The 13892-nt window shown below is 32.7% G+C and overlaps 2 protein-coding genes across 2 annotated transcripts in view; one reads left to right on the top strand and one right to left on the bottom strand.

Moving 5' to 3' along the window:
* Positions 1 to 1469: 1469 nt before the first annotated feature.
* Positions 1470 to 12162, top strand: HELRODRAFT_172706 (hypothetical protein; the record flags this gene model as incomplete). The annotated part of the gene is made up of 18 exons (XM_009019364.1): positions 1470 to 1554; positions 2393 to 2440; positions 3139 to 3334; positions 3770 to 3919; positions 4150 to 4265; positions 4997 to 5079; positions 5783 to 5898; positions 6173 to 6348; positions 7069 to 7177; positions 7810 to 7973; positions 9140 to 9253; positions 9566 to 9604; positions 9906 to 10104; positions 10377 to 10459; positions 10981 to 11088; positions 11531 to 11581; positions 11719 to 11834; positions 12052 to 12162. The coding sequence occupies 18 exons, from the start codon at positions 1470 to 1472 to the stop codon at positions 12160 to 12162; spliced, it is 2064 nt and encodes a 687-aa protein (XP_009017612.1).
* Positions 12163 to 13634: 1472 nt separating this feature from the next.
* Positions 13635 to 13892, bottom strand: part of HELRODRAFT_172705 (hypothetical protein) — a gene marked incomplete at both ends in the record, with an annotated part of 6679 nt that continues 6421 nt past the window's right edge. Inside the window, one exon of the mRNA XM_009019363.1 lies at positions 13635 to 13655. Coding sequence (XP_009017611.1) covers positions 13635 to 13655 — 21 coding nt within the window. The remainder of the gene's footprint in view (positions 13656 to 13892) is intronic.

The following is a 13892-nucleotide window of genomic DNA, read 5'->3' as shown; positions in this document are numbered from 1 at the left end:
ATCTCATTTGTAAAAATTGGAAGTTTATTTCCTTCAATATAATGAAATTTAGGTATATCATTTGTAGAAAGTTGAATTTTATTTACCAGTTTTTATCGCTAGTCGATAGTACAGCCTTTGTGGGAGAAAGTTTAATTATGTACGAAACGACGTGCAAAAGTTGGTTCTGCGTTCGACTGAACTGCTTAAAAAAACAATAAGTTATTTAAATATTAGAAAATTCTTACTTTTAAAACATGAATCAGTATTTCAAGATCTAGGAATTTAGTCGATGGCGGAAAAGCCGAATAGTTGATACAAAATTTGGCCGAAGCCTGAGGCCAAGTACCAAAGAAACTCTAATTTTGAAATTGTTCCTATTCATTTAAATGAAAAACAAGCTATTAAAAAATTATTTATTTTGATTTAATTCTTTATCGAAATAAAATTCAATCTCTTGTTCAATTTCTATTTTTTAAAGAGTTATGATGCCAAAAATTAATTTTTCGTTAATAATAATCAACAGTTATTGTTCTAGAAGCCAAAAATAATGGCAGATAGAACGGAACTTGCAACATTTGGCTATTCTGTTTTTAAAAAAATGGCTGAAGCCTTGTTCGAACCCTAAATTTTGACCAAATATTTGACTAAGTCGAGTGTTCAGTGCGTCTATACGTTAATTTTTTGGATTTGTTTTTGGCCTTTTAAACAAAAGTTGTTAAAATTATTTTACAGTTTTAAAAAAATGTTAAAAAAAACAAACGTATGAAATGGTGCCTGTACAAAGTTATTATTCAAAATATGTTCATGGGATTAATTTTAATAATGCAAATTAATATCATGCAAAGTAATTTTATGTAAAATAATTCAATGCAAAATAATTTTATGTAAATTAATTTTAGACAAAATAATTTTATGTCAAATAATTTTAAGACCATTGGTTACGTTGAAAAAAAGAGCAAGACAGAATAGAATGGCTGATCAGTAAGGGAATAGTGAAGCTTAGTGAGTGCCAGGTACTGTTTTGCAGTTTCCTGGCTCGAATTCAGTCGATTCCCCATTTATCACGGGTTTTAAGTCAGGGCATCGAACGGTAATTTTTTTTGTTTCGGTTTACGGTTTCGGTTCAATCAGCAAAACGAATTTCGGTTCGATTCAGGTTTTCGTTCCTGAAATAATATCTTTTTTTTTGTTTTCACTCCGAAACTTAATTTTTTCAAGAATAGTTTCTTAAACGCATGTAACGGACATACGGACATCTAATTATCACCACTAAGCCAATTTGAATTAAATTTTAGATTGTGAATAATAATAAATCAATAACAAAAATGATTTTTAAATGTTGTCAGTATAAAAAGAAACGTTTCTAATAATTTTTTTCAACAAATTAAAACAATCATTGCAAAAATATTTTAAAATCACTAATATAAACATAAGATTGTTTAAAAAAAAAATGAAAATTTTCTCTGATTATTAATATATCATCTAAAATGTTTTCATTGAAACCACTTCTACAGTTTCTGAGGATAAATTTTAATCCAGAAACAGATGCTTCCAGACTCACTTGTGTAGCTGGTACTTCAAAATTTTGAAGATGATCGCACTTGATCTCTAATTTCTCCGATTAAACTGGATTTCTTTTCACGTGGCAATTCTTACTCAATTAATCGGCGAACTCAGTCGGAAAAACAAACGAAAAGAGAGATAACAAATTTTCAAAGAAAATAAAAATAAACATAAATTTTAAAAGACGAAATATTATCTAAATTTTTTTTTCTGAATTAGACAAAAATATTTTTTTTTAAATTTTTAGCGTCGAACCGTTATTTATTTTGTTACGGTTTTCGGTTTCGGTTAAACTAGCAAAACTAGTTTCGGTTCGGTTACGGTTTTTGTTCCGAGCAAAATCTCGGTTTTTAACGGTTTTCGGTTACGGTTCAGTTCCGGTTCGATGCCCTGGTTTAAGTTCATGATGTGGTACTTAACATGCACATGTGTATCTGTACAGTTGTGTTGCGTATAGCTGTGATAGATCTAAAGTTTAGATAACACCGAACGCTGCAGAGGCAAAGCTGTATAGATGAAATGAATTTTAAAGTTATTTTTCAGTTTGTAAACATTTTTCAAAACGTTTTTTCAGAAACCACATCTACACACGCAAATTTAAACTACACAAACATCCTACTTAATACAATTTTTTTTAGTATTCTTAATAATGCAGTCCTGTCAGACGCAGAGCCTCTCACACGTCGATCGATATTTGTTATGATGGCTTTTTTGTCGGCTGAACTTTCATCAATAATGTCGGTTTATACGTAGTTATTGCTACACCCTCCGTAAATCTTATTAAAATAATAAAATAAAATAAATTATTATTTAAATTTATTTGAAAATTATTTTGTTTCCATGACAGTTTTAAGTGCAACTCAGAAGAATGACATGAGTTACGACGATGTTGAATGTTAGCTCGGTGGTGGTTCAACGACGACAATCAACTCCACTCAATAAAAATATTTTTCTGTCTAAACATCTCAGCATCTGCAATCTTTTCATTTCTGCTTTCAAAATGAAACCTACATTACCTGCAACACAATTCATTTTTTTTTGTTTCAACTACTTAGATTATTTAAATCGACATTACAATCATTATAAAATTTCCTCATCATATTATCATTGTGTTTACTATTCCAATTTCAAAGAAACCTACATTGTCTTATTACAATGAGGCTAATTTTATATTTTATTTTATATTACAATTTTTAGAGGCGTCAACAAGAGACACACAATATACATGAATATACAACTCAACCGCGTCACGTTCACTGCATGTGATCGGCAGGGATGTTCTTGCATTTGAACCCAATCACTTTAACAACAGTGCAACGCACCTCACCAGTCCTACATTTGCACCACCCAAATAATATATTATAATTATAATAATAATTATTACCGTTATATTTATCAAATTAACTATCTCCGCCATGCATGCAACCAAACAAAAAACAAAACAGTTAAACAAAACAAAAAATGCAGGCAAGCAAGCAAACAAACAAACACACAAACTAACAGACAGACAAACAGACATACAAACAGACAGACAGACAGAGAAGTAGACAAACAAACAGCTAACGGACAGACAAATATTCATCGTCGAGACAGGGTGGTTCGTGAGAGTCAACAAATTGCAGACGGACATTTACTTGGACGATGTCCTGGTCCTCACTTTTAACGACGAGCGTATTCATGCCATCGCAGTGGACACGGACACAAAAATCCTGACCATCGAGGTGCACAGCAAGTGGGGAATTCATGTCGAGGCCTGGTCACTCAACAACCTCTACAACCTCGACGAACGGTCAGCCATTATAAGACACGGCGACCCGATACTTTCTTTTCTTATTTAGTATCTTTCGGCCTCAACCTAGCGAGCTACTTTGTTTATTTATTATTAATATTATTATTTTATTTATCAATTATTATTATTATTTAACTTATCATTTTTTAATTCGGTTTGTTTTATCTTTCATTATTATCATCATTATCATTATCATCATCACCATCATCATTTTCTTCTCATCATCATCACTACCATCATCATAATTACTACCATCATCATCGTCGTCGTCGTCATTTTCCTAATCATCATTATCATCATTACTCCCATTATTTCACCATCTTCATCACCGCCACTAATATTATCTTGATCACATCTGAAGATAGCTCAATAGAAATCTACAATGCAATGCAACATCATCGTCCATCACCCTTCTTACGACCACCATCTTTCCAGTTGGTTCTTTGCAGAAAAGGACACGGGCAACTACACCAACTACAGACGATTCGGCCAGCACGTCGCCGTTGAGGTCAACCTCGAGGAGGAGAAGCAGATCAAGTCATCCCTGAAACCCGCAACTAAGGCGGTTGACTACACCATGCGTTCGTCAGCTAGATAGAAATGATGATGATGATGATGATGATGATGACTAAAAACGATGAAGATGCCAGCGACATGATCATGCTGATGAATGATGATGAAGATGACGATAAAAATTTAAATGATGCACGTGTGACGGTCACTGTTGCTCCGATGTCCCTTTTAATGGCGTTATGACTTTATGAAGACATATTCCTTCTTTCAACGTAACTATCCCTCCTAGCTCCCTTCAAAAGGCTCCAAAGTCTGCAGCACCTGGATCGAGAGATGGAATACACGCACGGGGAGGGGGGCATGTTAGATGGGGCCAGCAGCAATTTCCACAAACTCGTCCTCTTCCTCAATGTCTACGGTTCTATTGTTTATTTCTTGGCTGAAAAAATTGTGATCATCAACAGTTGAAACTAAATTAATGAGCAGCAGTTATGAATTAAATTTATTTCATGCCTTTGGAAATTCAGTTTTGTTGAAAAATAAGCAAACGATTGGTTTTGATTGTAATATTTTAATAAGAAAAAAATAAAAAAAACAAGCAAAAAATTGAATTAGAATGACGCAAAATAAATCTGCATCCACAGACACGGAATAAATGTGCACCATACACACACACGCACGCACGCACGCACACACACACACGCACACGCATACATACACACACACACGTGTTAGCTCACATGTGTCATAACACGTGCAGTTGGAAGTACTGCCACCATTGAACAGTTTTGCCTTGCGAAACTGATGAATTATCAGGCGCTTCGTTGCCTAGGAAGTCTTCGTAACTAGGAACGTTGATTGCAACTTGGTAGGGAGATGCATTCAAGCAGCTTCAACATCTTCAACTGAGCAAATAATATTTGAATCTAAATTAATACATCTTGCATTATTTCGATTAACGTTACAATCAATTTATTCAGAGTATCCACCAGTGTGGCAAAGATATGAATATCGTGAGAATTATTTTCAAATAAATCAAGATTTTCTTAACTTTATAAAAATTGTAACTGCACGTTTATTTTTGAAATATTTATTTTTTATTCATCTGTTATTTTTGATGATATTTTCCCACTTCAAACCACTCCTCAGTCTTCGTGTTTGTTGCAAAGGGAGATATAGACGGCTTCTACATAAACGGAGAAAAGGCTTTCGATGCATTTCAAAAAAATCGCGTTAGAAATTGTTGTCCAGTTTGGTTAATTTAACAAAAAAAAACTTCGCCCAAATTTTTATTTTTATAAAATTTGTCATTGAAGCCATATATTCTTGTCATTGTTTATTTTAAATCATAAAAACGGTGAGATGGCAAATGATGTAACGACGACTGCGATGGTCCTGCTGTTGCTGTGACTGGGTTCGAATGCAGGGAGATCCTCGCCTCCCACCACGTGCAATCTGTCTTCAGGGCCGATTCATGCGTCTTCCCGCTCGCCGAGTGTGTCGGTTGTTGATACCTCAGAGGATTAACAATACAAAAATTATAATAATATTAATGAAAATTGTTATGCCATCTTTGTCCATTTTATTTTATTTCGTTTTTGTTTTTTTACTTCATAGCTGTTTGCTTTGCAAGTGTTAGGTTGAGTGCTGTAGAATCTTTAGAAATCTGGCTATATCAATTTAATTGATTGATTGATTGATTGAATAATAATAAATGCTGTTTTAAAATGTCATTTTGATTGCCTTGGTGAACTTAAATTATAAACGATGCTTTAATAATCTTCAAACCGTTGCACATGTTTTTAAAATATTCGATAAATAAACTGAACATGCTGCAATGAAATTTGAGTAACGGAGGATTTGTATAATTTATACATTTAAAATTGTTCGACTGCAACGCACACGTTCAACGAATTCGTGCAAACCGACCAACAGGTGGTTTACAAGTACGTACCTGTCTACTCAGAGACGATCGGCGTGCACATGAAGGGGGCCTGCCGGATAGCCCTCTACAGCACCTACTCCTACCTTAGCTCCAGTACCAGCTGGAAGTCAATCGTTTCTATTCATTTTTATTTCATTACACTGCAGAAGTCTGCCATTTATTAATTGGGCAACTTTTATAAAAACCACATTTTATCCAATTTACCCTTCCTGATTTCTGGCAGTATTTTTATTATATTTTCAGGTAGCAAGACAAAATTTACTTAAAGAATTGAAATTCCAACATTACTAACAACTTAACAACAATTATTATTAATAACTTAATTATTGTTTTTGATTAATAATGATGCTTTGAAAATTATTGAAAATATTTGAAAACAGATGCACGAACGCTCCGCAAGAAGTTGATTTCTTTCAGCCGTTCAACGAAAATTTGACTCGCTCGCTGCCCAGAGCGAAGATGTTTGGATACGCCACGGATTACGATAACATACCACAAGATGCTCAGTACATTGGCATGGACGCAAACGAGTGCTGGTGCCGGCTGGCACTGCATGGTTGGCTGCCTTCAATGCTTCGTTGCTTTGTTCTGCAGGCAACGTTCGATTGATTTTCTGTATGATTGTTGATCGATGGATCAATAGATGAATGAATGAATGAATAAAAAAATTATTAAATTAATTAATCAACCAATGTTTGCTAACTTGACTAATCAGTTGCTAAGTAGCATCGATTGATCAGTTGCTAAGTATCATCGATTGATTTTTTAAATATTCGAAATAATAGTTTGTTGACCTGTTGAATTTTTTGTTCGAAATCATAATATTATAAATATTTTTAATGTCAGACATGTCAGAAGCTGAAGAGGAGGAAAACATGGGATCGATAGGCAGTTTTTTTTCTTTTCATTCACACACTGCATCTTAAAACGATATTCATGCACACTTATTTGTTTTCATCAACACAACCTAACAAACACAGAGATGCTTGCAAACATTTAAAATTCAATGCACGTGTATTTATAATTAATTTGTCAAAATGTATAGTCCGGTGAACGAGCGATGTGCATTTTGGTTCTGCAAAAGGAAACATTTGAATTTGCAGTACCCCACAATTTGCATGCATGCAAAAAGCATGCACTTTAACACGACCTCATTGCAATTCGCTTGATATTAAAACTCTTCTCAGCCATGCTAGAAAATAATTGAACATGGTTGAAATAATTAAAAACGTCGATAATAAAAAAAACATTTATTACGAAACACTCGACAAATCAGCCGTCCTAATCCCAGCGTTCGACGGGCTGACCGCCTACGTGGATGGCTACACCGTGGACGCGAGGAAGGGCGAGGATTATTACACGATCGACGTCAAGAAGGAGGAGAAGTAGGAAATGTTACCCCTTCATACGTGTAATTGATTTTAATGGAGAAATTAAACAAATGGCTTTCTTTCTAGTGTTATTTTACTTGTTTTTTTTTAAATTATTAAGGAGAATTTAAAAATTTAAAAAATTATATCTTAACATAACTGGTAAGTTATGAGATGGACAAACCATAGTCAGAAACCACTATGGCTCAACTAAATTGAAGAGATCTAAAAAAATAAATATTTAAAACTATAATACATTTAACTACGTTGAAATTATTCAGCTTGTAAGGTGGTGTTGAACTGACTATTATAAAAGAAAGCATGCAGATAAAAGACACTGACAAACCGACATTCAAATACAACGTCTCATTCCAAATCTAATTGGGCCATTCATAAATTAATATAATTAATTTCTATTGAAATAACGTTTTGAAATAATTTTTTTAGTTTGATTTTCTGTTTTATTCAGCAGTTATATAACATTAATTAATAAACCATTAACTAATAGATAATTAATTTTGTTTGCATTAAACTTTATTACAATTGTTAAGGCAACTTTTTTTCAGCTTTTTATTGTAGTTTTTATTAAGGTCCCAACTTATTGAACGATTTCATTGCACAATAACCAACGTACAACCGCCACGAAGATGTTTAGCGGTCGAGGTTAAGAGCATGCAATCCATCCCAGTCTGGTCGATGGATCCTACGTTCAGGGCAGACAAGCGATGGAGATGCGAGTGCGCCAACAGCCCACCCGACCGCTGGAAGGACGCTGACACTGACCCTCTCACTATGACCAGAGCTTTTTTAGGTCTGAGTGCTTTTAATTTATTGGTTAATGTTCAGTTGAGCGTAATTCATACTTTCGAATGGTGCCTGAGTAGGATCAACATTTCTGTCAATACCTGCTGGTCAAAAAAAATTCCAATTACTGATTTCAATTTCTGAGTTTAACAATTTATTTCTAAACTTTGATCACAACAAAAAAGTTTGCTGGTTTAGAAAAAACCATTACCAATTTAAAAAAACATCGAGTTCAGTTGATTATATATTTTTTTAATATATTTAATATTTCGATTTAAAAAATACTGAAAAATAATTATTTAAACGATAACAATGTTAAAAAATAATCGCTTGCAAGCAGTGGCTACAAACGCAAACTTCTTTTCTTGAGGTGTGCAGCTCTAAACATGAACCACTAATCTTTAGAAATATTTTTCGAGGCAACTCCTCACACACTATGCTGATGCCTGTTTTTATAAATATATGTCGGATCAACCTGTCTATCTCATTAAGCTTATTTTTGAAGATGAGTACATAAACTAAGATGAGCTGTCGCACGATGCTCTGGTCCCGGCGGTCGTACATGATGGGCTACTGATCTGTATGTTGCTGAGTGGTTGAATGAGGTGATTTAATGGTAAAAAATAAATTTAGAAAATTTGTTACAATTTAATTTTAATTAACGCATTGTTATGGATGGGAAAGTTGTTTCGACTCTAAGTTCTTTGAGAGTTCTAACTAGGGCTGCTGCCAAAACCCGACTCTTTATGTTGAATTAATATTTTGGTCTTATGAAAATTAATTTACAATTTTTATATAAGATAAAAGTAATACAAATTACTTGCTGATTACTGCACTTAAATAATATAACGAAACTTTTGCATTTAGTATTTTCATACTATAAACATATATATATATATATATATATATATATATATATATATATATATATATATATATATATATATATATATATATTAATATATATATATATATATACATATTATCATTGTCTTATTATGCCTTTCTGCATTGAATTATATTTTCGGCAATAAATAATGGTAAAAATAAAGAATACAAAATAGTTAAATAAGACAAATTTGGTTTATTGTTTATAAAAAATTTGAAAAATATTGAATAAGAAGATCTTTTTGATGGTAATTTGCAAACCTATCTCGATCGTGCTTGACGAAGGACTGTGGGCGGAGCACGCTGAATTTCCGAGAGTGCCGAACACGGTCAGCGTGTCAGTCGGATGTCCACTCGAGGACGAGGGCGTAAGACTCTACTGCAGGATTGATAAGAGAAGTTAGTCAACGGTTTTGTTTCACTGTTTAGTTTTTTGTAATTATTTTTTGGAGATATCACCAATGCACCTGAGTATGCGGGGATCCGTGCACCTCATGCGTTGGAAGTGGAAGCAACATTTTTTCGCACTGCAACACACGACCACGCAGGCCAAGATTGCTGTTAAGTCATTAGCAGATTTTATTGGCAGAATTCAACATTGTATTCAATTTTATGTAGAATCATTTATTAATCATTCATCTATTTATACGATTGAATTAATTGTTAAATCTTTCATTCTGAAAGTTTAAATTCTAAAAATGATTACCTCAGGAAGACCCATTCCTAAGCTGGGCGAGGAAGATAGAGAATGTATGCAAAATTGTTTTCAGATTTTAATAATTAAATGATAATGCTGATGTTGTTGTTATTATTAATAATTATGAATAATATTGACAATTAAATATGAAACTGGATTTTGAAAGAAGTCACTTTTTAAAAGTAATTATTTGAAATTAAAAATGTTATCTATTTAAAAAATTTTGTCTTGATTGAAAAAAAACTTATGATTTAACGCATTTTAAAATAAAGGCAACAAATAATGTATGCTATAAGTAAACTTTCTTAACATTGTTAACATCGTATGTAATTATATTCTCTTCAAACGAACCAGACATAGCAATCAGTGCCGTGAACGGTCATTTGAATGGGCTGACCGTCAACAGTGAGTTAATATCTGGACCAACGGAACTCGCGATCAGTCATGTTACACATTTCAACTTCACAGCAAAATCTCTAACTTCCTTCGTAGCTGTCTCGCTGAGCCTCATCAACCAGAACGATTCGGCTGCTCTGCTGATGGCGGGAACCAAGTCGGTTGATGACTGACTGCCATTTGTTGATTGTTCACGTTTTCATCCTACAGTTATTTGTTGAACTCATTTTAAGTTTTTAATAGTTAAATGAAGTTAGTTTTCAGTTAGTGATCGATTTTTTTCAACGTATGAATAATTGAGTCATAAGTCAATACATCAATTACCAGGAAGTAATGTCTGTAAAAAAATATTTTGTGACGATGAAAACTTTTTTAAATGATTTAATTAAAAAAGTAAATAATTAAACAAAATGACAAACAAATATACAGACATACAAACAAACAAACAAACAAAAGAATAACGGCCTGGACTGGAACGCAGTGGCGGTGCAGCTCTGATAACATACCGAAATGTTGGAACGTGTCTGACTGTCCTCATGTAACTGATATGCCCTGGGCTAGGGTAATCATGATGATGACAACGACGATGATGATAATGATGATGATGGTAATGATAACAATTTTTATGATGGTGGCGATAAAAAAGAAGCAAATAATGATAATGCAACTTTCAGAGTTTTATAATAAATTTTTAACTTGTTTCTGTTTTTTATATCCTTGGCATCCGTTTTTATTTAAACCTTTCATAACTTTAATGCTTCAAATGATTGGCACACGCTTTTCAGTTATTTCCACGATTTCTCTTTTCTGCAACCTACTGAAAAACGTCTCGACGCTTAATTTTCATTTTTCCACTTAAACACAATCTTTTATTGCTTACACTTATTTTTTCATTCATCAATTGTTACAAATTCACACTGACTCATGGTGACGACAAATACACACATGCACACACACATGCACACACACGTACACACATGCACGCAGATACAAGGTTTCAACAACAAATCCTCGAAATTAACACCGAAACTAGTTGAAGGAATTTCCTCGTTTGCCATTTTCATAAGCAGCCTGAAGCTGGTAGAGAACGCTGGTGGTAAATCGGGGGCTGGCTTAATGGCCTGCAGATGTGAAGGGATGGGTATGCAGTTTTCGCTTGCTTGCTGGTGTTCATGCAAAATTTGTTGGTAATCTATTAACACAGATTCAACCATCATTGCTATTTGATAATCAAGTTCACCCATCCAAACATTCCCTTATTTTGAAAAAAATCATTTATCCTTACTAAACTTCGTTCTGAAGTATCAACGACGCATAAACACGCAGCGTACGTGAACACGCGCGCGAAATCACTCATAGACGGGAATCGTCTTGCATTCGAACCACGTCACAGCCAGCCAGCCAACCAGCCAACAAACCAACAAACCAACCAAACAACCAACCAACCAATCTACCATCAACCATCCAACCAAACAACTGTGACCAGGCACCTGCAGCATTTCTGCCATTGAAATAATTTTTATTAACTTTGTTTATGATGGTCATCATTGTTAGTTTTTCCTATTACATCAAAACGAATGCAGACGTTGATAAATCAAGTGAGCTGAAACCAAACTACGACAGGAATTATGAATGTAAATTTGTCATTGTTTGGCTTGTTTTATTTCGTTATATAAGATGGCTCCACCATATTAAAAAATTAAAATTTTACACCCACACACACACCACACACACACACACGCACGCACGCACGAAACTTTAAACATTACAGTGGTGGCCATCACAGCGAGTTTGACCATTGAGGAAGTGTTGGTGGACGGTGTGGCGAAGGAGTTACGAAACAGAAATAAGTGGGATATCGCTGATTACATCGTTGTTTCAAAAAAGGTGCTTATAATTATTACAAAAATGTAATGTTTCAATGTCAAGTGATTTTATATATCTTTCATTTCATTTTTTTTTATTGACCATCTTGTTCAACTTTAAAAACTTTGTGACATCTGGAATATAAAATCTTATTGTTGATTGTTGTTAGAATTGTAAAACAACCATTTTATATCCTTTTTAAACCTCCTGAATATAACCGTCACGAAATGCGAACCAGGCGAAGGTGATGGCGGTGCACATCAAAGGAAGGAAGGTTTACCCCATGCTGATGGTCCAGAGCAGCAACAAGAGGTTGTCATCCTTATATCACTTTTTTGAGCCATCGTAAACATTTTTGTTAACGTATGTGATGTTGAGGGAGTGTTATAATCGGCGATACTCTACCTTTTTTCATCAAATTTACAATATATATATATATATATTATATTATATATATATATATATATATATATATATATATATATATATATATATATATATTAAGACTGTCAGAAATGCAATTATTGATGATAATCAGAGCATGGTCGGCGTTAGTTAATTTCCAATTTAACCTTTAGATTTTTCTAACGGTTGTCCGTAAGTCATTTTCAAATTTCTTTAGTTCAAAACCAAATTTTTTGTTTATTTTAAGCATGATAGAACAAAAAAGCTTTTTTCGGTAATCCTATACCATCTTCGGTGTTCAAACAAATATGTTGTGTATGAGCCCATATGCTCATATATATATATATATATATATATATATATATATATATATATATATATATATATATATATATATATATACTGTGTCTCTAGTTTACTTTGTTGATTCCTTGTTTGTTTAAAGTGAATACTTAAGGCTCATTTAATTAGTTTTACAATTTTCAACTTCGTTAAATATAACACTTTTACATGTTTTCAAATATCGATGACTCTTCTTTTTCTAAATTTATTGATAGGTAGAAATCCAATTACTCGTTGCTGAATATTTATTATCGTATATCTTTGTTCTATGAGTATTGATTCGGCTAGTCGTAAATTATAATGGTTGTTATTGTAATGTAAGATTTCAATATTGTGGTCCAAGATTTGTCTAGTTATTTTAGTTTTGTGTTTCTCTTTCATGTGATTCTTTATAGCGTTTGTACCAGTTTGTACTTGCATCGTGAGCCTTATCGTTATACCAATATATTCAGTATTATGGTGCCAACAATCATCAATATTACATTTGAACAAATATATTAGATGGCTATGATCCATTATCGATTCTGGTATACTAGTGCAGTTGTTTTTCATCACAAGAGATGACGTTCTTTGGTTGGAGTAAAATATTCGAGTTTAATACTATCGTTTTCGTTGGTTGCTTGGACGTTATTTTTTATAATTTTTTTCATGATTTTTTCATCCTGTTCAAAAGCGTTTGACATGTGATTCTTATAATATATTACTGTTATTTTTGTTACTATTGTTGGTTGCATTGTTCTTGTTGCTGATGTTGTTCTTTGCGTTCTATTATTTTCTGGATCATAGAATTTTTATATCCATTATTAATGAGTAGTTTAGTGATTCTATTTAGTTCTGTTCTTTTGCCTTCTACATCAGAAGAGTGCGTGTAGGCTCGGTTTACAAAGGCAGAAATCACGCTCTCCAGATATGTTTGACAACATTCACTATTGCCATTCAGGCATAAACCTTTGTATGCTTCATTGGTGCATACTGAGGTTTTAAATTCATTTTGTACATTTTGTATTAGTAGGTCTAGAAATGGTAGTTTGTTGTCAGTTAATTTTTCTCTTATAAACTTTAATTTCGACGAGTTTATTTGTTGTAGAAGTTTTGCTATTTGATCATCATATATATATATATATATATATATATATATATATATATATATATATATATATATATATATATATATATATATATATATATATATATATATATATATATATATATATATATATATATATATATATATATATATATATATATATATATATATATATATATATATATATATATATATATATATATATATATATATATATATATATATATATATATATATATATATAG

Source organism: Helobdella robusta (genome assembly GCF_000326865.2).
Source record: "Helobdella robusta unplaced genomic scaffold HELROscaffold_24, whole genome shotgun sequence".
Classification (NCBI taxonomy): domain Eukaryota; kingdom Metazoa; phylum Annelida; class Clitellata; order Rhynchobdellida; family Glossiphoniidae; genus Helobdella; species Helobdella robusta.
The sequence above is the reverse complement of the archived record's forward strand: the minus strand, read 5'-3'. Positions and strand labels throughout refer to the sequence as shown.